Source organism: Euprymna scolopes, chromosome 25 (assembly GCF_053919585.1).
Source record: "Euprymna scolopes isolate OS-2025 chromosome 25, ASM5391958v1, whole genome shotgun sequence".
Lineage (NCBI taxonomy): Eukaryota > Metazoa > Mollusca > Cephalopoda > Sepiida > Sepiolidae > Euprymna > Euprymna scolopes.
The window spans coordinates 69,565,641-69,591,044 of record NC_136506.1 but is presented as its reverse complement, the minus strand read 5'-3'; the positions used below and the strand labels follow the sequence as shown (position 1 = coordinate 69,591,044).

The following is a 25,404-nucleotide window of genomic DNA, read 5'->3' as shown; positions in this document are numbered from 1 at the left end:
CAAATGATATTATAAATAACACCGTAAGGTAGGGCAAATACTGTAACCAAGGGCTGGAAAAAGATTGCATTACACATCGTAACCTGAAAAAACTATCCTAGCGCCACCGTATCCTGGGGTTCTACTATATATATATATATATATATATATATATATATGAGCAAACAGTTAATAAAACATGTTAAAAAACACTTTGAAAAAGAGGTTAAAACATATTTAATCTGAAAAGGAAACACTAAATTAGTGGATAGTCCTTAATCCACGGAGTTTCAAAGAAATACTTTCCTTCTCATCAGAGGGTAGGATTTAGCAAAATGCGGGATCGGATTTTGCATAGAAAAGTATTTGATGAAACTGCACGTAAGTCAAAGATCTTACTTGATAACAAAAAGTGAAGCAGAGGGAATATGGTGAAGAAAAAGGTCATTTCACGTGAATGGATAGTCTGGTGAAAGGTAAAGTATCCAATGACGGTAAAATCTAAAAATGTAAATCCAAGAAAGTTAATTAAATTTCCATTCGCACAAGTAAAATTCAAGGAAATCACGTAATTGGAAAATGGTCAAAATAATCTAGAAGGCCGAAATCCGTGGAATAATTCACAAATATGTACAAGGAAAGGGGGAAAAAATTCCAATAATATTAATAAAAGAAAAATAAGATATGCATTTAACACGCCTGCTGAAAAAGTGTAATTTTATTTTATTTTTATCTATATATATATATAGCAAAAAAAAAGTTTTGTTCTAAACCTATAATGTATGATTAGAGAGTAAAATCAACTTTACTTTATTATATAGATTTCACAATTACTGACTAATAGGATCTCTAAAATCTACCCTTATTCAAACTGCCAGTAAGTGTTGATTTTACAAATAACATTCAATACATAAACAGAAATGAGGTAGAAATATTAAATAATAAAATAATTTATCTAAGAAACTGAACATCAATCCGCCCCCTCCATTCCATTTTTCAATTTTTTTTTTAATCTTTATCAATGAAATTTATTTTACTATTAGCTGACCTGATCTGTCATTGGCTGGAACATAAGTAAATAAAAGAAAAATAAAACGCATAGGAAAATAATATGTATTATTAAACTAGACTATTTAGTGCATTAAAAACGGGCAAAAGTTATAGCCCATTGACTTAGAATGAGTAGTTTATGCCAAATTGGTGGTTGATAATAGTTAAATTTGTTCTCATTTTTGCATTAAATACTAATTGCTATGAATCCCTAACTGTGCATTGAATGGATACTATTTTATACCTCAGCATAGCAAAAGTTCATATAAAATTTCAGCCAGTAGTTTCTCATAAAACTTGAAATGAACAGACATTCAGACTAAGAGAAAAATTATATAGAGTGAATTAAGTTATTGTTCATTACTATTATTGTTTTAATATTGAGCCTATGCTATTATTTTCATTCCTATTCACTGGTGTTACCAGATAAGTCTGTCTGAAGACATTGGCTTCCTAAGATGAAATGCCCCTAACATTGATGCTTTTTTTTTTTTTTACATAGGCATCACCACATCACCACATTATCAAGGCCAAGAGGCCACTCAAGGATAAGGGTTAAAGAGTGTACATTAGAAATTGGACAATATAGTAATCATTAGTAATGAAAATTTGGTAAATTTGATAACTTATATGGAACGGCTCATCAAGAACTTATTTACGTTAGACTTAAAGACAACCATATTGTAGTCAGCAGGAAAACGGAAGACAATTCCACAGGCGTGCAGTTCTAAGAAAGAAGCTCTGTTCATGGAATCTACGTTTAGGTTTAGGCACAGATAAAGAGTGGGGGGAATTTTTGATAGTGTTTTCAGCTAGACGAGTGTTTCTTGTGAAAGTTTGGTGAGGGGGGACCATAGATTGAAGCTCAGTCGAACACTTTCCATGAAAATAACGATACATCAAAGACAAACTCGCAACATCTCTTCTGTGAGATAGAGGTTGCAAGGAAGAGAAAAGGACATCTCCTACGAGGCTACGAAGTCTATTTTGAACTCTATCAAGGCAGGCCAAGTCCTTTCTAGTAGCTCCTGCCCAGATGTGGCAACAGTATTCCATCCTTGGACGTACCTGGCTCTTATATAGATAGAGAATAGCATCAGCAGTGAGATATCTACAGGATCGATAGAAAGATCCCACCATTTTTCCAGCGGCCTTGGCAACAGATTTGATGTACGTGTTCCATTTAAGATCAGGAGTAATGGTCAAGCCATGAAGCTTGTCAAAACTTGAGGCCTCCTAAAGACGAGAGCCATTAATTTCAATTGATGCCAGATGTGGATCAGAATGTTGATGATGTAAAGAGAGAAGCTTGGTTTTAGATGCATTAAAAGTAACCAGCCATTGCAAAACTTGATTATGTTCTACAAAAACAACAACCCACCTTCCCCCCCTTTTCCTTCTTCCCATTTCCCCCTTTTTTTCTAACCCCCCCCCCCCCCCACTTCCTGGCTGGTTTCCCAACTTAAAACATTAATACTGTAAACCTTTTCCCTCTCCCATTGCAAAACTCATTCATGTTCTGCAGGACAGGGAACAAAAACAATAAAATCCACTATAAAACAACCAAACCAAACACTACAAACTCGCGATGAAGATTCATAGAGCTTGAAGAATAAAAACATTCTACAAAATAACTGGATGCAACATGAATCCATTCAGCGCAGCCAGAACCGAGCTTGAACTTGCTACACGAGTTTGTAGTGTAATCCAAATCTTGTTGGTAGCTGAATGCTTGATGCTTTGCTATCAAGGGTATTTTTTTTATTGTGATGCCATCACTGGGTGCCTATCACAGCTTAAGAGTCCCATCTACCCTCAAGAGAAGGATAGACTGCGCTAGTTTCTCAACCTGGTATTTTACCTTGCGGTACATACAGCGCCTCGCCTTTCCAAATGGTCACCCATCTGGTAGTGGCCAGGCTCAGTGTTGCTTAACTTCGGTGATCTGACAAGAACCAGTGTGTCAACGTGATTGTGCCATATATACTGTATATATGAATACTATTTACAAAATAACTGAATGTGGCGATAAATAACCCAAAAAGCTGTAAAACAACCAAACCAAACCATTCAATTCTGTAAATATCTGTTAATTTCTAAACACTACATTATTTCATTATTATTAGTTTTCAACGTTATTAGCTGCATGTAGCTCGTTATATTTATTTGTCTATGACATCATTTTAGTTAGTAATGAAATGATATTGTCATTTGATTTGTGACGTTATGCCAGAATTTGAGAGTCTTATAAAATATTATGATTAGAGTTTGGATGATTAATTGGAATCGCAATCGGGATTTAAAATATAGGAACATTTTGGGGTATCGCAATCGGATACCATAGTATTTACTGCACCTTATAACAAAGTTCCATACAAAATTTCAGCCAGATTTGACCCAGTAGTTTCCGAAAAAAAAGTAGAATGGACAGACATACAGCCTTAGAAATATAATATGGATGCTTGTTCATCAGAACGATGAGGACGATCTGATCATCCTGGAGAGATGATGAATGACCCACACTGAATTGTGAAGCAAGGATTGTGCAATCTCTATCCACACACACTCTTAAGTTGGTATTGTCTGATTCTAGTGGCAAGGAAAAGCCCAGGATGACTGGAAACAGTGATAACACTGCAGAGATAAGCGGAGAGCACATATAGCACTTAGTATTCCCAAGTGGTCACCCATTTTAGTACTGACCAGGCTCAACATTGCTTAGCTTGGGTTATCTAATTGGAACTGGTGTGTCATCATGATTATGCTGTAAATATAATGTAGATAAAAGCTGAAAACAAAAAAAAAATCAATATTCTACTTTAAGAGAAGGGGGGGAAAAATGAAGAAATAAATATCCATATTGATTACTGTATCTTACTATTATTATTATTTTTAAATTAACTTTGTTTTTTTTTTCTCTCTCTCTTTTTCAGTAAATGCAATTTGTGATTTTTCAGTCAATGCAATGGGTGATTTTGGAAAGACTCAAACCAGTCCCAGAAAAAAGTCTCAAGTTAGAAAAACTTCCCTTCCTGATGGTTTGTTAAGCAGTCCGAAGGCAATTAGCCGGCACCACCATCGGCACACAGAACCTGTGATAACTTTGGAAGGATTACTGTCTCCAGAGAAACCAGAGTCGGCTGAATCGGGTGTCGAACTTCCAGCAGTTACCAATGGAGTCATACCAAATATGCACATACCAAATAACATTGGAATATCTCAAGAAAAGCCGCTTGTTGTTGGAGATTCTCCAGACCTGACTCCCGTGCCCAATATTGTATGTGGTTCGGAGGAGGAGGAAGTAGATGAAGAACAGGAAACGTCTGGTGGGGACAAGTTGCACAAGAGTAAAGACGACATTCTGGTTATGGGTGCCGAGAGCAATGACAGCCTTGTAAGTAATCTTAGTATTTCTGGTGAAGATGAGGCGAACCAAGCAGTACCTGATGGTGATCACAAAGAAGATGATAACGTTGCTGTTATTGATGATGATTCTGGTAGCGATGTTGTCAACGAGGATTCTGACACGCCAACTAGCAATGATGGCAACACTCTAGTGCCGCCTTCTCTTGATTCTCTTGATACTGATAATGAAAATGACAATAGTGAAGATACCATCGATGGCCCTGCGTATGTCTTGATCAACAACGATGAAGAAGAAGATACTGTTGAGAATGAAGATAAGCCTGCCGCGGTATCGCTTAATCTTAATGAGGACTATGATGGCGATACAGAAATGAATGAATGTTTAACTTCGCAGATTGAAGATGGGGATGATAAAACTAAAGAACTGCCTAAAGAACCGCCACAAACTACCACCACTACGACGACGATGAAAACCACCACCTCTGAAAATAATAATAATGCTGCAATTATAGAGTTTGAAGATACAATTTCTCCTGGGAATGGTTCTGCTGGATCAGAACTTATACCACTTGGTACTGGAGAACCCCCGGTTCTCCCTCCAAGAACTTACCCCTCGAAATCCAAGGCTCCTCCACTCCCTCCGCGTCAGCGACCAATTGAAGCTCCGCCACTTCCTCCAAGACTGCCTGAAAAGGCACCACCCCCACCTCATCCTGCTTCACCTGTCAGTCCACTTGTGAGTCCAACCATTAGCACACCCCATGCCCCAACTGCAAATACAAACGAATGCACCTTGTCACCACCAGGAGGCCCAAAGTCCCCAGAAAATAGCACCACTCCCCATTCTTTGCAGCCACCACCCCCCATTCCGCCCAGAACTTACAGTCCTGTACACATGGCTGAAGAAAATGAACAATACATCTTAGTCAGTTTAGATTCCTTCGTCAGCTCGAGAGAAAACCTTGCCCCTGACCAATCATTGGGGGCAGTTGGTGGACAGCTTGATGACAGTGATAAAGTAATCTTCCCCTGGAGTATGCCTTCCACACCAGGCAAGTCGAAAAACTATCATGGAGAAGACGGGAAACATACTTTGTCTGCATCTGGTGCCAACGGTGACAGTAGAAACATCTCCACATCTGAACAGATGGCTCCGTTAATGGAACCCGGCATATCATCAGAGAAATCTAAATCACACGCTCACGTAAAGCGACATCGGAGTCACGTGCCTAAGAATTCATCACAAGACAAACCCGATTCTGTGCACAGTAACGGCAGACACCATCGCATTAGCTCCCCGCCAAGATTCCCCGAAGTTTTTGCTAATAGTGGACCAATTAGCAGTGCTAGCCCACGATCTGTCACCCCCATCCAAAATGGTGCTTCTCCCTCCCCGCCATTATCTCGCATGCGAACCTTCAGCGAGGAGGAACGAAAACAGAATCGCCAACAGATCGCCCACCACCTCCAACTGTGGCACCAAAAGAGGTTAGGGGCCCCAAACCAGAGGTCTGATTCCAGCTCAACATCATCTGACTCCAATTCGTCTGCCAACATAGCTGCAATTGATGGTTGTGACAGGGCGGATGGTTCGGCCGCCGCTGCTGGAGGCAGTGCAGGAAGTGGAGGAGTAACTGGGAGCAGTGGAGGAGCACATGCCTCGCAAACCCCACCTCCACCACCACCTCCCCTTTCTAGCCAGTCCTCGCATCAGTCGAAGAATACAGCTCGCCACGAGAGTTCTTCACGATGGTCTAGTCATGCCCAACCTGGCAGTTCCTCCTCCTCCTCATCTGCTACTCCTCGTCCATCCACAACAGCCCCTGATAATTCCGTGGTTTGGCATCGGCGATCTCAAAGCAGTCATTCTTCAAATCAACAAAACAGTAGTAAGTTTCTTTGATACTTTTATTTGTTATTGTCTTTATACTATTTTGGTAAATCATGTTTCCCAGTTGCAAGAATTAGGAGTGGATGGAATAAGTTCAAGAGAATAATGCCATTACTAACCAGCAGAGTTACCACTTTTTACCAGTCTATCAAACATGTGTACAAAGTGTGATGCTGTATGGAAGTGATCTAGCCAGTGATGGTTCAGGACATGTGTTGCATGATATGGTGGAATCATTGAGTCTTAAAGACAGGCTGAGATCTGATGACCTCAGAGGAAAAATAAATCTTGACTATAGAGGATGTGTGCAAGACAGGAAATTTTGTTAGTATGTTCATATTGAAAGAAAGGGTGAGAATTCTTGGGATAGAAGAATTGAGATAGTAGAATCTGCTGATAGAGAAGATGAAGGAAAACAGAAAGTGATATGGATGTATTTGAGAGGAAGGGGAATAAAGACCTGACCAGAGATAGGTTAGTTTAAAAATTCAATTTCTAAAAGTTGTCCCAGGTATACTAGCATACCCATGGAATTTCAGTAAGTTAAATAAATCGACGTTGGTATATTAGTTATGAAAATATTTTAGCTAGGAGAAAAGTGTTGTATCTGTTCTGATGATTGCACTTCATCTTCTGTCTTCCGTCAGTAAAGGAGAAATTTTTCTAGACTGAGGCAATTTTTATCCTAATTCAGAGTACTCTTTATACGGAGGCAGAATTTGCACACTTTAAAAGCTGACCTTGTATCTAACCTTGTTCTCATGAGGAAAGTCGATAGGGATTACAAGACACATCCATCCGGTCATTTTATAATTGGTAACAATGATGTCACATATCTACAATCATGGTAAAATATTGGGTAAACTAAATCCAACACGATGAAAGAAAATGAGAAGAGAAAAAAAAAAATTCATAGTGGCGTTTCATCATTTTGTTCTCATATAGTGAGAGTTGGTTGTAGAAGAAAAAAAGACTGATTTTTTTTTTTTATAGTAAATTTTCATTTAGTCTGTTTCTACACAATTATTTGACATGTTTCCATGTTTTCAGATTTTGAAATGCCCACAATTCAATAAGGTCTTACCATAAAATATATTAAGGAATATGGCTACACACATCAGATCATTGTAGAAGTTGTCATTTAATCAAGTAAGATTTACCAAAAAAAATTTTGTAAATCTTCTCAATATAAGCAGATGTTTATTTTTGAATTGTGATAGACTTTTCTATATGCATAATTTGATAAAGTGATCTTACTCATATTATTTGGATTCTTTAGACTACTGTTCTCATATTGAGTGTGATTTTCATAACGTTTTGGTCGATGTAGCCTCTGATCTTCTCGAGGTGGATCTTGTCGAAACTTTGGGAATTTGCACATAATTTTATTTAATCCACAAGGTAGCATACTCTTGTTCTGTCAGCAACAATCCTAAGTAATTCACAATTGTATTTTGATTATAATTTCACTGAGGATTAAACCTTCAATCTTCAGTAGAGTGTAACTTTCGAACCCGAAGCCCTGAGGCAAAGTTTGAAAATAAAATCGGCCAGCCAGAATGAGTTAGTGAAAAATGTTTGAATTTATTTAAGAAAGAACCAAATTGACAGGTGTGCACCCAGGAGTCGTCGAACGTTACGACGATGACGTAAGCATTGTTATAAGCAAAGTAAAAAAAGAAAACGTTTTAATTAAGTGTGTGGGGGGGGGTAATCAAAACATCGAAAAAAAACACTAAACAACTAACGTAAGGCATACGAACAATGAAAACAGAAAAACGAACACATGAAAAATGGCTTAAATAAGCCTGTTTCGATATTAAAATTTAAAATATCGGTGGGTACCCGGGTGTTTTTGGGTGTGTGGTCAGGGGTGGATAAGCGAAGTAAAAAAAAAAAAAAAAAAACAGAAAAACGAACGTTACGTGAAAAATGGCTTAAATAACACTGGTTCAATATTTAAATTTAAAAAATCGGAAAAAAAAGACATCTCACACCACGATTCGAACCGAAAACGTTTAGATAACGAATTAACACGCTAATCGACTGAGCTAACGTGACGTACATGAAATTTGTTCAGTTTTTCAACTATTTAAAGTAAATAAGGTCATGACGTCATCTGCCGCATGCGTAGAATCGCTCGTTGTCACGAGAAGACCGTTTTTGTTGACCCCCCCCCCCTGTCGAAAATTGTTGATTTCGGGGTGAAAAAATTAACATTTTTAGCCAATTTTTCGATATTTTTCGAGCGAAGGATGGGGCTTCGATATGATACCGAGTTTGTGAATTTTCGTCATGTATGTCGAAAGTTTTTAGCAGACACACAAACATACACACATACATACATACATATATACATACATTTTCGCTTTTATATATATAGATAGTAGACTAGCGAGGGTACCCAGCATTGCCCGGGTGTTTGGAGGTGTGTGTGCTCTTAAATAAAAAGAAACCGGAGGGGGGGAGGTAGGATCGAACCCGAAGCCCTGAGGCGAAGTTTGAAAATAAAATGTGAAAAAAATATGAACCGTTCGGCCAGCCAGAATGAGTTACTGAAAGATGTTTGAATTTATTTAAGTAAGAACCAAATTGACAGGTGCCTGCACGGAAGTCGTAGAGCGTGACGACGACGACGTAAGCAATAGCTATTTAGAAAATGAGGTCAATGACCAGGTTTGTTTGTTATAAGCGAAGTAAAAAAAGAAAACATAAAAACGAACGGTAAAACTTAAGGGGGGGTAATCAAAACATCGAAATAAAACACAAAAAAAACTAACGTAAGGCAAACGAACGATGTTAAATGTAAAAATCGAAAAAAGAAAACAGAAAAACAAACGTTAAAAAAAACGTGAAAAATGGCTTGAATAAGCCTGTTTTGATATTAAAATTTAAAAAATCGGTGGATACCCGAGTGTTTTTGGGTGTGTGGTCGGGGGTGGATAAGCGAAGTAAAAAAAAAAACAGAAAAACGAACGTTACGTGAAAAATAGCTTAAATAACACTGGTTCAATATTTAAATTTAAAAAATCAAAAAAAAAAGAAGACATCTCACACCACGATTCGAACCCAAAACTTTTAGATGACGAACCAACGCACTAACCAACTGAGCTAACACGGCGTACATGAAGTTTAGTCAGTTCTTCAACTATTTAAAGTAAATCAGGTCATGACGTCATCTGACGCATGCATAGAACCAGTCGTCGTCACGAGAGGACCGTTTTTGTTGACCCCAATTGATGAGAATGATCAGGTATTTGATGCTGCATTGGGTTTCTGCATTTTGTTTTCCTCTCTCTGCCTTGCTTCCGAAAGGGGCTTAGGTTAACTCTCCTCCTCTGACTGTTCTGAAATGATCTGGCTGTAACGAACTTTGAACCCTAACTTAACTGAATATATTGAATCTCTCTTCATGAAGTCAGAACGTGCTCAAACATGTGAATGTGATTTTACATATTAAATATGACTCCAACATGTTTCTGGCAACCCAAAGACATTCCTTAATTTCCATTGTCCTATTCTCCTGTTCTGACCTAACTAGTTGTGTAGTTATTTCTAATATAATGAACAATTCTCCACATTCCTAGAATTGCATCTAAATAGCAATATGTATTCTTTTTAACTTTTGATTACTGAGTTCAATTCCAGCATTCTCCTTTAATAAATATTATTTTCAATCATGTTTGCTTCGTTTCTCTAATTACCGGGAGCTGTCCCCTTCCACATACAACACGGTGACACACATCAGATCGCCGTATAGAAGTTGTGGCTTAAATAAAATTTACTATAAAAAAACATTTTTTTTATCTTTAAAATAACATATTCCTACTGTGATAGGCTTCCATGATCTTTCTATAAACAAATTACGGTGCCTCAATAAAACTACATCACTTTTTTGGGCTTTATTTTAAGGCGATTCCGAGTAGGTTGATTTCCATAGGTCCTGGATATAACCTTAAACGACATCCAGTGGTGAGGCCACATTTGGGGCCTGTGGAGAATGTGGAGTTTCCATTTACTTAACATTGCTCCCAAGTCCACTAGATATTAGAAGGCAGTGGCAGAGAGTCACTCATGTTGAGATTTAAGATTATTACTGACAAGGAGTAATGTTTTCTGAGAGTAATGCTAGTAGCATTTCTGTAAAAAAAAAAAAATTTTTTAAGAGTGATATTTTTTATGAATAATGTTCCCACTGTGTAAGATTTTCTTTGAAGAACAATATATTTTAAGAATACCAAATAAGTATCTTACCTATAGAATTGCATTTGACAATGTTAAAACCTCATAAATGGTTAATATGCCATAAACTGATCATCTCATCAGTAGGATGTCCTAAATGGGTTTCACACAACCGGACCATACACCCCTTCCAGATTTTCATCTATGAGCTTATCTCAAAATGATCCCCAAACTATTCCTGAACTGAAGACGGGCAGCACCAATAGAGGAATGTGTCAGTTATTAACAATTTTACATATTTTATTTATGTCTGTTTATCACTGAGCAATAATAAAACAAAGACTGTTGGATGTTTGATTTAAACTTGGTAGACAAGTTAGACATAAATTGATGTTAATTTGTATCAAATTAATTTGTACTGTGTTTCAGAAAAAAATTGTTCATTTTATTAATGATTCAATGAGTATGTTGCATTTTGTAAGTATAACCCTGTAACATTTGTATTGTTGGGATTCTTTGGACTACTGTTCTCATCTTGAGTGTTATTTTCAACAGTAGTCTGAAGAATTTAAATAATGTGAATAACCAATGCTCATCTCAAAATTCAGAAATGTAACCATGTAACTTTTGATGTAAAACGCGGATTGAAGAAGATCTAAGACTATTCATTCTTGCTGATAATCTGAAAACTTATTTAATCTTTCTTCCCTCACTAGATGACACCAATCCCGCTTCCTTACCTCGGTTACCTTCACGGAGGCCCAGGTATCACAGAGTTGAGCCTCAACCAGGAGAAGAACCCCTTCCTGCAGGTAAATTACACATTTTTTTTTTTTTTGTCATTTATTAATGATCCCGGAATTCTAGGGTTTCAGATGGGAGCTAGAGAAAGCAGAAAACTTGTGGTGCACCTCAACCTCAGTACCGTCTCACATTATCATCACTTTAATATTCAGTACAAAATATTTTGGTTCTGATCCAGAGTTCAACCTAATTAAAAGAAGAAAACAAAACATTTTTATGAAGTACATACCCATCAAGGAACGAAAATGTTATATTCCAAAAATCGTGTAAATTTACCAAGTATTTTTTAAAAATTTTTACTAAGAAAATCAAATTTAATGAAGAAGCAAGCATGCCTTGTTCTGCTATTTTTAATAAATAAAGGGAGACAACTCAATTTCAATTATTGAGATCAAAATCAATCTTGTTTTTAAAATCCATAAAAATCATATATAGAAAAAAAACTATTTTTTTCAAATTACATGATTTCTGGAATGTGACATTTTCGTTCTGAAACGAGTACATACATGATAAAGATTTTTTTTTTTGATTAGTTTGAGTTCTGCACAATAACCAATATTTTCAGGTTTTTGAAAATTGTAATCATCTGTGTTAAATACGGCTGGGGCACACAAAAGTTTGACTTCCATTTTTTTGTGCCCTCTTAACAATCAAGTGTTTGCAGGCGTGTCTCTATAACCACATTCGCATTTCATTCGATAGTTTTTTTTAAGGAGGACCCCCCCCCAAAAAAAAAAAATTACATCAAGAGTTACTTTGGACCATTCTTTCTTGATCATTAGGCTTAAATTAGCTTATTGGTCCCCCGACAAAGAAGAGATTGGACTAAGTAATTCATTCCCTCTCGTTTGTTCACACTTTTTTCAATAACCTCGTCTTAGATATTTTAAAAATTTTGTACTAACCTTAGTCATGGTGAAAGTAAATTTTTGCCAAAACAGATTTTCCGAGAAACTCTGGTTTCCCCCTTATGGGTCATTATAGGGATAAAATTGCCTCCAAATCGTTCATCTCTTTGTTTGCACTTTCTCAATAAAGTTTTGAAATTTTGCACAAACATTACCCATGGTAAAAGTAAATTTTTCACTTAAGGAGGACCTCACATGCTCGGCTTATTTGACATAATGATGGGGGGTATTTACTAATAGGTTGCGAGACCAGGATTCAATTAGCATGTGATGCATTAGGTTTTCTCTGCTAAGTGCAGAATATGCACTAACATGGCTGAGTATCATCTAAGCTCTACGATCTTGGATTAAGGTGTTTTCTTGGTTTATCATGTTCATCTGTTCACAAACATTGTCTATCCGTCTTTTCTTTTGTCTAACCTTCAACGGTGGTCGTCCTTGTATTTTAATACAATAAGGTCACTTGAATTGCCAGTACATTAATGTGGCATACACAGTAGTAGTAGTTGTGAATACACAAATTTTGCCTGCTTATATGAATGCCGTCTGTGATTGGCTGACCAAACAACTCCTCAGCATAACCGGTGACACAGATTGGTTGACTCTCCTGACTATTTGTTTACAACCAAGTGTCCCCGGCTTTGTGTCATCCTAGTTTGCTTTGGAAAAGCCACCTTCCATTGTAGAAACAGCACATAAGGCAGTGGTATCCTCAGATGATATCAGTACCTTTGAAGTGGATAAGTTTTTCAAAACAAATAATACTGAACAAGGTTAAAATTATTGTACCAATTATACAGAATGGCCAAAAAGTCATCAAAATCGTTTTAATTTTGTGCATTCTTTTGGAGTAGCCATTTTATAAGGGTTCACTCAGCAGTTGTCCTTCCATTTACAAAATCTTAATTTAGTGGGATGGGGCCACAAGTGGATGGTAACATTTAATGCTATTAAAACAAAGCTTCTTCGAATAATTACACGAAACTTTCTCAGTTATCGATTGCGATGACTAATAACATTCCACCTGAGATATAGAGCAAACCTGAGAGCTCATCATTCAGACTCGTCAACTTAACATTCATAAGCAACATGAATTGGAACAAATACATTGAGGACATTGACAAGACTGCTGCTGCAAAGAAAATGGGTTCCCTTTATCGTGCTAAAAAATTACTTGCACAAGAAAATTTCACTTAATTTCATAAAGTAGTTTTTTTTTGTTTTTTTTTACAGTGAAAAAACAATTTATTATACCGAGCAAAATGTTCGAGTTTTAACAAGAAAAGCTAGTATTAAAGATGGGAAGGGGTGTCAGCGCTTTAACTGGAGTTATCTCCCTTTGGCATTTCTAAAATTCAAACAAATTTTTTTTTTAAATCCAAGATGGCCTATATCTTTATAAGCCATGTAGTGAGTATTGTTGCTACATCTGAACTGGTGCATCTACCATTAGTCTCTCACTCTTAGACAGGGTCCAAAAAAGAGTCTTAAATCTAATAGATCCTTCACTATTAGCCCAGCTCAGACCTTTCTCCTATCATCGCAATGTTGCATTCCTGTGCCTGTTTTCCAAATGCATTAGTAGAATGTGCTCTGATGAATTTATAGCACCCTTTCATTTTTAGGTCCTTAACCCTAACCCTAACCCTAACCCTTTCATTTTTAGGTCCCTAACCCTAACCCTAACCCTTTTATTTTTAGGTCCGTAGATGCTAGAAAGCCTTTTACTCTAATAGTTTCTTCCCTCAGACTGCTAGACTTTGGAATTGCCTCCCTGTTTCCTGCTTCTCTGACTATACTAACTTGCAGAGATTTAAATGTACTCTGAACAGACATTTCGCTGGTCAACTCCTTACGGTCACCTGCTTAACATGATCCCAAATATTAGCCCCTAATGTCCAAGCGGCAATATGCCTTTTTTTGTATGGAAAAATTTTTTTTTTTAAATAATGAATAAAAATTTCAACAAACACTGATTAAAACAAACAAACAAAAAAATCTGGTTTAGATACCACATCAACTGTCATCAAAGTAATTTTTTTAATTGCATAAAGACTTTATGAAAGAATGTTGGCGCTTGTGCATAAGAAGGCACCTGAAAAATAGGGAAGTTAAAAATAAAATGACAGCAAAACTTTGTATTTAAAAAATAGGTACTTGTACAGTTTAGTCAAGACATTAAAAAATGAAAATATCGAAAAAAGTTTTAATTATATGTATCCGTTATGGAACAAAGTTCTCGGGGGGAAAAAAATTTCACTTAATTTCATAAAGTAGGTTTTTTTTTTTTTTTTAACAGCGAAAAAACAATTTATGATACCGAGCAAAATGTTCGATTTTTAACAAGAAAAGCTAGTATTAAAGATGGGAAGGGGTGTCAGCGCTTTAACTGGAGTTATCTCCCTTTGGCATTTCTAAAATTCAAACAAATTTTTTTTTTTAAATCCAAGATGGCCGCCTTCAACGCGCTTTCATAAAAACATGTTTTTCCACTGTAAAAAAAACTACTTGATGAAATTAAATGAAATTTTTTTTCGGTGAACTTCGTTCTATAATGGATACATACAATTTAAACTTTTTCGGTATTTTCAATTTTTAATGTCTTGACTAAACTGTACAAGTATCAAAAAATATTATATACTGAAAATTATGGAAAATGACTAAATAGGTGAAAAGCCGGTACTTGTACAGTTTAATCAAAACATAAAAAAATTAAAATATTGAAAAAAAGAAAAGGTTATATTGTACGTATCTGTTTTGGACTGAATATCTGAAAAAAATTTCAATTTATTTGATCAAGTAGTTTTTTTATTTGTTTTTTTTTACAGTGGAAAAACACGTTTTTATGACAAAGGTTTTGAACACGCCACGGGGAGATAACTCAGTTTAAAGTGCCGGCACTCCCTCCCCATCTTTAATACTAGCTTTTCTTCCTAAAAATCCAACCTTTTGCTTGGTATCATAACATTGTTTTTTCGCTGTAAAAAAAAAACTACTTGTGCTACAAGTACCGAAAACACTTAAGAAACATTAAATAATGTGGAAAGAAAATGCATTATTTCCAAAGACTCGCCCCCTCCACAATGAAATTTGTTTCATTGAATTAAGAATATACTTGTGAATTTTACGTAGATTCTTGAACCTTTCTTTCTATAGGGAACCTGTGAACACAGATTGAATAGATATATAAAATCAAATTTAATAAAAATAATTTGTAAAAGGTACAATTCACAAGCAAGTAGAAATTAAAAAAAAAAAAAAATCTTCACCAGTAAGTGTAAAATTTAAATAGGATATCATTCATAAGCAAAACCATCTTTTAAACATATTCATAAGCAAGTAATATTTATGAACACTTTTGTTTTTTTTTTAAAAGACATTTTTTATGATCAAGTACAAAATTGGTCAAAACATTATTCACAAGCATAAAAAATTGTTTGTTTCTTCCCTAAATTATTTGTTTCTTGGGTTGAAATCTTTTTATCTTTTGTTCATTTCAGATTGGGAAGCTGGTGTGGATACTCATGGCCGGGTCTTTTATATTGACCATGTGAACAGGACAACAACATGGCAAAAACCACAAATCGGTCAGAGTACTGTACATCGGCGGCCCACTATAAGTTCCGAGCAAAGACAACAATTGGACCGCAGGTGAGCATTCACTGATTAAATTATTGGATTAGGAACACTTGTTTTAACAAATGTTATGTCCATTTGATCAAAAAAAAAAGAAGAAATCTTCCTCTCAAAATTTCATAATCCCTATTCCGTTAATTTTTTTGTTCATTGAATAAAAATATATGCAAAAATGTGTGCGTATAAAATAAATTCTGTCTTTATTAATTGCTTGATGTTTTCTTTTCTATCTTCATAATTATTTTTGCTTTTATAGGTATCAGAGTATTAGAAGAACAATCACTCAAAGCCGGCCAGAAGAACCACCTCCACCCCCACCCCCTCTGCAAGCTACCGACGTGTCAGCAAGCGGTAGATATCTTCTTTTTTTTTTTTTTTTTTTCAAATAATAAATTTATGTAAAATTTCTAACAAATTCTAAACACTAATTTGCGAGAATCTCTGTTATTGACATTTTTCTTTTACTAAAATTATGGTTCATAATTATATATATATATATATATACACACACACACACACACACACACACACACACACACACACACACACACACACACACAGGGTGACCAAAAAAAACGGGCCCAACTCTAATTAGGCCCCATTTCTTAATGTTTTGTCCGAATGAAATAAAACTTTGGTCATAACTAGTTTATTATATTCAAAACATCACATCATCACACTAGGGTCTTACATCATTTTTTCTCCGTTCTACAGCATATATTCTAGATGGCCTCCATTTAGCTTTTATTTTTCTTTGGGTCACAAGTGAACGTATCTGTGTGTGTACATTTCCCTACGCAATAACTCTGTCAATTTTAAGTCTACAAACTCGAAATTTGATATACAGGGTACTGAGATTTGGGAAAATCTTTTTAATCGGTTTTCGGTCAGAAATTTTGCTGTTAAGGGGTCAAAGTTCAATGATTTGACCTGTGACAACTCTACCAAACTCCTCTGCCAATTTTGAGTCTAAACACTTGAAATTTTAGATATAGATTACTTGGACAGGAATCTTACTTTAAAATTCTATTTGAGCCCAAAACAATAAATTCTAAGGGGTCAAAATTGGGGTCAAAGTTTAAAAAATTGACGTCTGCGGTCTCTACCAACTTTTTATGGTAGTTAAGGAAGACTATTATATAGAAAGGCATTGCTGTACATATTCACACTTTTTAATATATACATAGGCACGTAAAGTTATGAACAGTACATAGGGCCCGAGCAAAGCCGGATGGAGCTGCTAGAATATATATAAAGTTCAAATGTATCAAACTAAATAAAAAAAACACCTTTTCAAAAGTGCTCAATACATATGTATAGCTTTTATAAGTAAAATTTTACAAACATCAGGAAAATCCCAACACGAATCAATTTGTTTTGAACTATCTGAATTGTCTCGTCAAAGGTTCAACAAGATTATTAAACTCCTAACGAGATGATTAATGTTGTTGAAACAGATTAATTAATCTGTGTAGGAATTTTTGTGGCGTTTATATAATTTTACTTTATATGATGTGTGTGTGTGTGTGTGTGTGTGTATTTAGGCAGCAGATTTTTCGTTTAAGCAAGTTTTGTTAAAAAATAGTAATTCTTTTGGTCAACTATTTTGTATTTAAACTACATTTTGTATTTAAAAAATTTTTCAAATCTTTTTTGTTAAAATGAAAAGAAATAATTTAAAATATTATGAACATTTTCGATTTTTCGTTAAATCAAGTAAAAAAGTGAACAAAAAGTGAATAAAATTTTTTTTTTTTTTTTTTTTTTAAAGCAGAGAAATATAGTGATGTCAGATGCCAAGATAACGTTTTCACACACCAGGGAAGATATTAACTATTTAAATTCTGCAATATGAGGGTGAATTTGTCTTTGGTAAAATAGGAAATATTGATTTTAGGTTTTTGCATATTGAAAAAAATAAAAGCTCTAAGATTTTTTATTTTTAAAAATTAGTTTCAGAACGTATTATTTTACTGTTATTTGTCTAAATCGGATTTTGTAAATATTCGTAAATCAAGCTAGATGCATGATGAGGCAATGGGATAGGGTAATGGTTGTAAAATCAATGAAGTTGTTTTAATTCAACTATTTTTATGGGGTCTATAAATGCTACGTTAAGTGTTTTTGATCCCCCCGATTTATCGGAGAGGGGCCTATATTTTCAGTGGCGTCCATGTGTCCGTTATTCCGGACAGTTGCCAGATAACAGTCTATTAGTTTTTCCTGAAATTTTGCCACAAATTGTATTTCATAAAATAGATGTGCACAGTAAAAAAATTCTTTGCGAAAATTCCTGTTGCGTCCCCAGGGGCTCAAAAGAGGTAAAAAATACTCCAAAATGGCCAAAAGTGAGATGTTTTGCCCCATAACTTTTGATCTATCCATTAGATTTTTCTGGAACTTGGCCAAAATGTGGAACCCATTGTTATTATAAATAAATAGTGTTGATTCAAAAGGATGGCAGTTTCTGTAGAAAATCCTTTGTGTGTTAGCTCAACGTGAAGCAGAACATGCATAATGGTAAATAGAAAAAAATATGACACAAACTTAACCTAATCTCATTAATGGACCTTTTCAAATGAGCTGGGCTAATCTGATTAGGCCAGCTAGTTTGAAAAGTCTATTTTGGGGTTAAAATAAATTTATAATGAGATTGGGTTAAGTTTGTATTGTATTATTTTTGAACCATTATACACACACACACACACACACACAATTTTTATGATTTACTTCATGTGATTAATTTCAATGAAATTCCTATTTTTTTCTTGATGTTTCTCTAGGTGACTCCAGTACTCCCAGTGGTAGTAGCAGCAGCAATTCTGTTGCCTCTTCAGCATCCGGTCACTCAGCGCATCCCTCACGTCCAACTCCTGAAAGCCGATCAGTCTTCAATACGCCTGCTGTCAAGTTTTTGACGAGGCCTGATTTCTTCCCAATTCTTCAGGGACATGAGGTAAGTTATCTTTTAATTTTGAGCAATTATACACACACACACACACACACACTAGCTGTATCTATCCAACATTGCAGGATTGATTACACATTTTCAGATTGAAGAAGTGAAAAAAAATATATATTTATAATATATTAAAATTCAAATAATACAAGGGAGATAATTATATTTTAGTCTGCAAAGATTTATCCCCCTTAGATTATTTGCGTCATTATTTTTAACTCTTGCCAACGTGTAAAATGGACATTAAACCGAACCCGATTTAAAATTTTTGCCATTATAACAATCTTCCTAATCAAAATAAATTTTCGTTTAAATAAATTAAAAGGCATTTTGTATTATAAAAAACATGTTAGAAAGGAAAAGACAAAATTAAAAGGCAGAATCAGTGTTTAAAAACATATATATATATATATATATATATATATATATATATATATATGTGTGTGTGTGTGTGCATGCGTGTAGACTTTAATTATCAGTAGTAGCGAACTAACTGATTTTGTGTGCGACATTGACCTGTATATTGTTTTGTATGTATCTTCAGATATAGATCTGAGGTCAATAGCTTTGAGATAATCATCTACGTATGCCACAAGAATTAAACATAAGAAATAATTTTATATGCGATAGTTTCGATATCAATGAAGCCAATATTATCTTAGAAACAATTATACACAAAATTGTGTAATTCTTGGATCATAAGTAAATGCTTATTATATATCTCATATTTATATTACAATAGCTCTGGTGGATTTACTACCTCTAACATTGAGCTGATTTTATTTCTGCAGTATTTTGAATGCATGGTCAATATACATATGCTTTCATTTACAAAATAAGGGTTGGCTGCCTATGTATTTGTCCATTTTGTTCCATTGTCTGGTTACAAATCATTAAACTTATAAAGATAAAGGAAGAATTTTCCAAAAATAAGGCCGCGTCTTTTTTATTTTGCCTGAATGGATCAGAAGGGATTGCAAATTGCATTGTTATGATGACTGAACATGCATTCATGACCTGATAGTTTCATCTCTCAGTTGCAGATATTGACAATGTGAGACTCTAAGAAAGCAACTTCTGCCATGGACATGCATCAGAAGCAGAAATGTGTCATTGAATTCCTGACAAAGGTGCGTTGCAAATGGTAATGACTATGCAGGAATAATGAATTCTAGAGCAGCACAAATGATTGCTCGTTTTACTGGTACCATACCTGTCTTTGTAGCTCTTCAAATATTTTGGTTGAAAAAAACATGAAGCTTTACTTTTAAAATGACCCTCATATATATATATATATATATGTGTGCGTGTGTGTGTGCGTAATTTAAATCATCACTATCAGCAAACTAGCTTATTTTGGCATGAATGTTATTTTCCTTTTTTAGTTCAACCAAATAAATATATGCATCCATCCATCCATAGCCTTGAGCTCGATGAGGGGCACGGGGCAACTACAACTTTGTAGATGCTTTTGTAGCAAGGAGTTCTTTTTTCGGGGTGAGGGTGCTGACCCCGCGTCCAACCTTCCCAGAAGGTACATACAGCGCCTAGCCTTCCCAAATGGCCACCCATCTGGTACTGGCCACTCAACATTGCTTAACCTCGGTGATCTGGCAAGAACCGGTTTGTCAACGTGATTGTGCCACATATAAATATATTCATACGTTTTATATTTTTCCTTCAATTGAATTAAAATTTGTTTCTATAAATAATTTTACAACTACTTTTTCTAAATTTAGTGATATTTTTTTTGTTATCTAAAACCACCACAACAGTCTACGATTAAGTAGAACTGACCATTTATAGGGATGCAATGTGTGATATTTTTTATTTATTTTAATTTCAATTTCTTTGCAACTTCAGGATAGGAATAATAAAATAAAATGAATAAATTGAATACTTATATATTAGTGTTAGGATGATAATCAAGAATTCTAAAAATCAAAACTTTTGGGAGTATCAGAATACGAAAAATTTGTGTCTATTTTCTGATACCAAAAACGATTTTTTTTTTTTTTTTTTTTTTTTTTTTTAACTGAATTTTCCATTGTTGAAATAATTATAAATATTTATTTCAAACTACCAATAAAATTAAAATTTATACATCACTTCCTAAGTGTAGTTTATATGTTTGTGAAAATATGTGCATATATTGAATGGGTTTTTATAATGTGGAAAAAAAAAAAAAAAAAAAAAAAAAAACTTCATGATTAAATATTTAGAGATTTTAAAGAATCTGAATCAATAATTGAATTGGAATATGGAATCTAAAACAGAATCGATAATTGTAACAGGATCAAGGAAAATATTGGAATTTTTCCATCACTAATATATATTATATATTTTTTATTTAGGGTGTTTTGCAAGAGTACAACCGAAACAGCACTTTAAAACATATGGTTACTCGGATACGTAGAGACCCTCAGACTTTTGATCGGTAAGTAAAACATTTTTGCTTGTTTTTTTACTTTTATATTTTTTAACTGTTGTTTTGCTAAGATACTTATATATATATATATATATATATATATATATATAAGTAGTAGCATTGGTCTGTGTTTTTACTAAAATCTTGATATTAAAAAGAATTAAAGACAAAAAGAGAGATAATCTCTGCAATATGAATGGTTTCTCCTGTATTATTTATGTTATTACTTGAAATTTTTATTTATACGATCATCTCGGGCAACTTATTATTTTCATGTTTCTCAAACCAATTAAAACAAAAAACATTTTGTTGCAAAAACAAAAAACATGCTGGAAGAATGGAAGGCTGAACAGAATGGAACATTGATGTCAAGTTTGATTCTATTAGGTTTTAAATCTAAAATCAAGTTGTCATAATTTTATAGAGTACTAGACTACCCGTGACCCGTTGGGTCAGTATGTTATATTAGCTATGGAATTCATGTATGAGCGTGACACTTGTGACGTAAACAAAATAGTTTTTTTTGACATAACAGAAACATTTCTATGAAAGTATATTAAAATGAAAAAAGAATATAGATAGATTTCTATGAGTCGTTCTGTTTATTATAATTATTTTTGAAAAGAAAAATTTACAGTTACTGAATTATAAGTGGTTGGCCATACTTATAAGTAAATGTGTACTGAACAGATACCATAATACTTATTAAATTCAAATTTGATATATCTGCTTTTTTCTTTGTTTTTTTTTTTTTACATCGTTTATTTCTGTATTACATTTAAGTTATTTAAAACACCCCTCTTCCCATGTTAAATAATAATTTTGAAATAATAACGTTAATATTTCAGCGTCCCAATTGTTCTTTTTTTTTTTCACGTTTAAATTATCCAAATAAACAATTGTTAATACTGTCTGCTTTTTTTTTTTTTTTTTACATTGTTGATTTCTGTATTACGTTTAAGCTATTTTAAATCCCACTCTTCCCATGTTAAATAATAATTTTGAAATAATAACGTTAATATTTCAGTGTGCAGGTCAAAATCTGCAAAAGAAGCGATTTGTGTTTATTTGTTTACGTTGTTATGGGTTAATGTTTATGTGCACGTGCGCATGCGCAACCGGATGTCGTAAACCGGAAAGTGGGTTACATACATCGTTACAAGGTCATTTGAATTTTATATATATATATATATATATATATATATTCAGCAATGTATGAATAAATATGTATGGTGTGTATATATATATATATATATATATATATATATATATATATACACTAGCATTTCAGTCCGGCGTTGCCTGGATGTTTTGGAGATGTATGTTGAGCAAAAAAAAAAAAAAAGCGGTCAATTTTTTTTTAACTTTGACCCCTATTATGACCCCTTAGCATTTATTGTTTTGGGCTCAAATCAAGTTATTAAGTTAGATCCATGTCCAAAGAACATATATCTAAAATTTCAATTGTTTATACCCAAAATTGGCAGAGGAGTTTGGTAGAGTTCTCAAAGGTCAAATCGTTGAATTTTGACCCCTTAACAGCCAAATTTCTGGCCGAAAATGGATTACAAAGATTTTCCCAAATCTCAGTACCCTGTATATCAAATTTTGAGTCTGTAGACCAAATTATTGCATAGGGAAATGTACACACACACATATACACGTTCACTTTTATAGATACATATATATTTATTTATTTATTAAAGTGTAGTGGTTGCGAATGCAAATTGTGTGCTTGACATACTGAGTTCTGTTGTGGTTACTGCATAACTTTGACTAATACACTGGGGAAAGTTACGAATCCCTACATTGGAATTAGTTGGTAGGGTAAACTGGATTAATGGGTCATGGTAGAAAAAGGAAAACTGAAGAAAAAAAAAAAAAAGCACCAATCATTTTCTGCTTATTCAGTCATTGTTTCCAATCATTTTGCATTGCAGCAATCCCATTTTAAGATGCAATTGGAGATTGTGCAACCCTACCTTCATGATAGACTTTTACATGAGGTATCCTTGAATGATCCCTCCTGAGAAAAAAAAATGTGGATTCAAAATAAACCTAATTTTTTTTTTTTTTTTTTTTTTTTAAATAATGTCCGAAGATAGCTAAATATGCTTGAAACGCGTTTCATAAACATTGAAACACCAAAACTTTATTAAATAATTTTGAAAAATTATTTAATGTTCGTAGTGTGTATATCTGTGTGTCTATATATATATATATATATATATATATATATATATATATATATATATATAAATTAAAACATTTTTTTTTCTTTTAATAGGTACCAACACAACAGAGATTTAGTCTCATTTTTAAATATATTTGCTGACACTAGAAGAGAACTACCTCACGGCTGGGAGATGAAGATTGACAGGTCAATGAAAGTAAGTACAATTTCAGTTTGTTCTCTCTGGTAGTGAAAGCACACACACACAGTTTTGTTTTCTCCTTTTAAATTCAACAATTAAACAGCCGAACGTTTCCTATGCACACCTTTTCTACTCAACATCATCACCTACACTTCCTACAGTATGTTTCACATATTTCTGAATTTTTGCTTATTACAAAAATTATTACATTTATTCCAAGATTAATGACTCTCCCAAAATTGTTTTCCAAATAGAGAGTAGCAACTAGTTTCTCACACTATAAAAGATCTGCTCACATGCCACTAATCAGCAATTTGTTTTCAACAGTTTTTTTTTTTATTATTAGCACATAAAAATATCAAACTGATTTTCCTAATTCGAATGTTTTGTTTTTTTTTTAATTTAGAAATACTGTTTCTTATTATTACTTATAATCCTCTTTTATCATGGTGATAAAAATATTATCTCTGTTAAGGTTTTTCCTTCACAGAGTGAGTACACGAAAGTAATTCACTTATGATTTCTTAAAAAATCAACTAATAATGCGGTTTATTTTGTTTTGCAATCCTACTGAATCAGACTTTTATATACAAAGTTTATCCATTTTATTTAACTTTTGATTATTTTTGTTTTTTTTTACCAGGCATTTTTCATTGATCATGTGAATAGGACAACCACCTTCATAGATCCGCGGTTACCAACTGATACTCCTCCGGTGAACCCAGACTTTTTGCACATGTCCTTCTTGCGTTCTGAAGGCTCTCATTCTGGGATTTCACACTCAAATGTCTCTCATTCTGGAGCTACTCATGGTAGCTGTCTTTCAAACCCCCATTCTGGAGGAACCCATTCTCACTCAAGTCCACATTTGGGAGGCCCTCAATCAAGCACACACTCAAGTACACACCCCCTGTCGCATTCGGCTTCACATTCAGGAGCTGTAAGTATTGTGTCATCTTTATTATTTCATTGCTTTCATATATCAGCTGATTTAACAGAATTTTGAATGACAAGTCTCTCCGCAATAAGACAAAAAACTTACATATGGCCTTTTTTTACTCTCTTGTACATATTTATAAATTTAGAGACAAAAGAATTTGTTGCATTTCATTTTTCGAAATTGATTGTACAAGAACAAAATTCCTTCTCTTTTAAAATTGGAAAAGTTTTCATGTGTGGATTCTTTGGACTGCTGTTCTCATCTTAAGTGTTATTTCCACAACAACGACCTTCTTGTCTGACTCGGGGTAATCTTTCTGTCTGACTCGTGTGGGGAGGGTACCTTTTCTGACTGGCTCGTGGATAGGAGGTACCGTTTCTGTTGGACTCGGACTGTAATTATACTCTATTCAGAAATGTAAGGTGTCTCCTCTTTTTAGTGGGATTTTCTTCATGTTTTTTTTTTAATTCAGAAAAGTAGATTTCTGTTTAAATCGTTAGTTTCCTATGAATAGGTGTTCTGTTTTGGTCGAAATCCTTTTTTTTTTAATTTTTAAGAAAAGTCTTATTTCTATTAAATAGCTATAACTTCCTTTTTTTTATTTTTAAGAAAAATCTTATTTCTATTAAATAGCTATAACTTTACTTCCTTTTTTTTTATTTTTAAGAAAAATTTTATTTCTATTAAATAGCTATAACTTTACTTCCTTTTTTTTTATTTTTAAGAAAAATTTTATTTCTATTAAATAGCTATAACTTTACTTCCTTTTTTTTTATTTTTAAGAAAAATCTTATTTCTATTAAATAGCTATAACTTTACTTCCTTTTTTTTATTTTTAAGAAAAGTCTTATTTCTATTAAATAGCTATAACTTTTTTTTATTTTTA

The 25,404-nt window shown here is 33.9% G+C and overlaps 1 protein-coding gene across 1 annotated transcript in view; it reads left to right on the top strand.

Annotated features, from left to right (window-relative positions):
• The window catches only part of LOC145247427 (E3 ubiquitin-protein ligase HECW2-like), a 328,541-nt gene that overhangs the window by 253,621 nt on the left and 49,516 nt on the right, over window positions 1–25,404 (top strand). Inside the window, exons 9-16 of the mRNA XM_080109185.1 lie at window positions 3,963–6,284; window positions 11,185–11,280; window positions 15,681–15,831; window positions 16,073–16,167; window positions 18,600–18,772; window positions 21,130–21,212; window positions 23,491–23,593; window positions 24,222–24,518. Coding sequence (XP_079965311.1) covers window positions 3,963–6,284; window positions 11,185–11,280; window positions 15,681–15,831; window positions 16,073–16,167; window positions 18,600–18,772; window positions 21,130–21,212; window positions 23,491–23,593; window positions 24,222–24,518 — 3,320 coding nt within the window. The remainder of the gene's footprint in view (window positions 1–3,962; window positions 6,285–11,184; window positions 11,281–15,680; window positions 15,832–16,072; window positions 16,168–18,599; window positions 18,773–21,129; window positions 21,213–23,490; window positions 23,594–24,221; window positions 24,519–25,404) is intronic.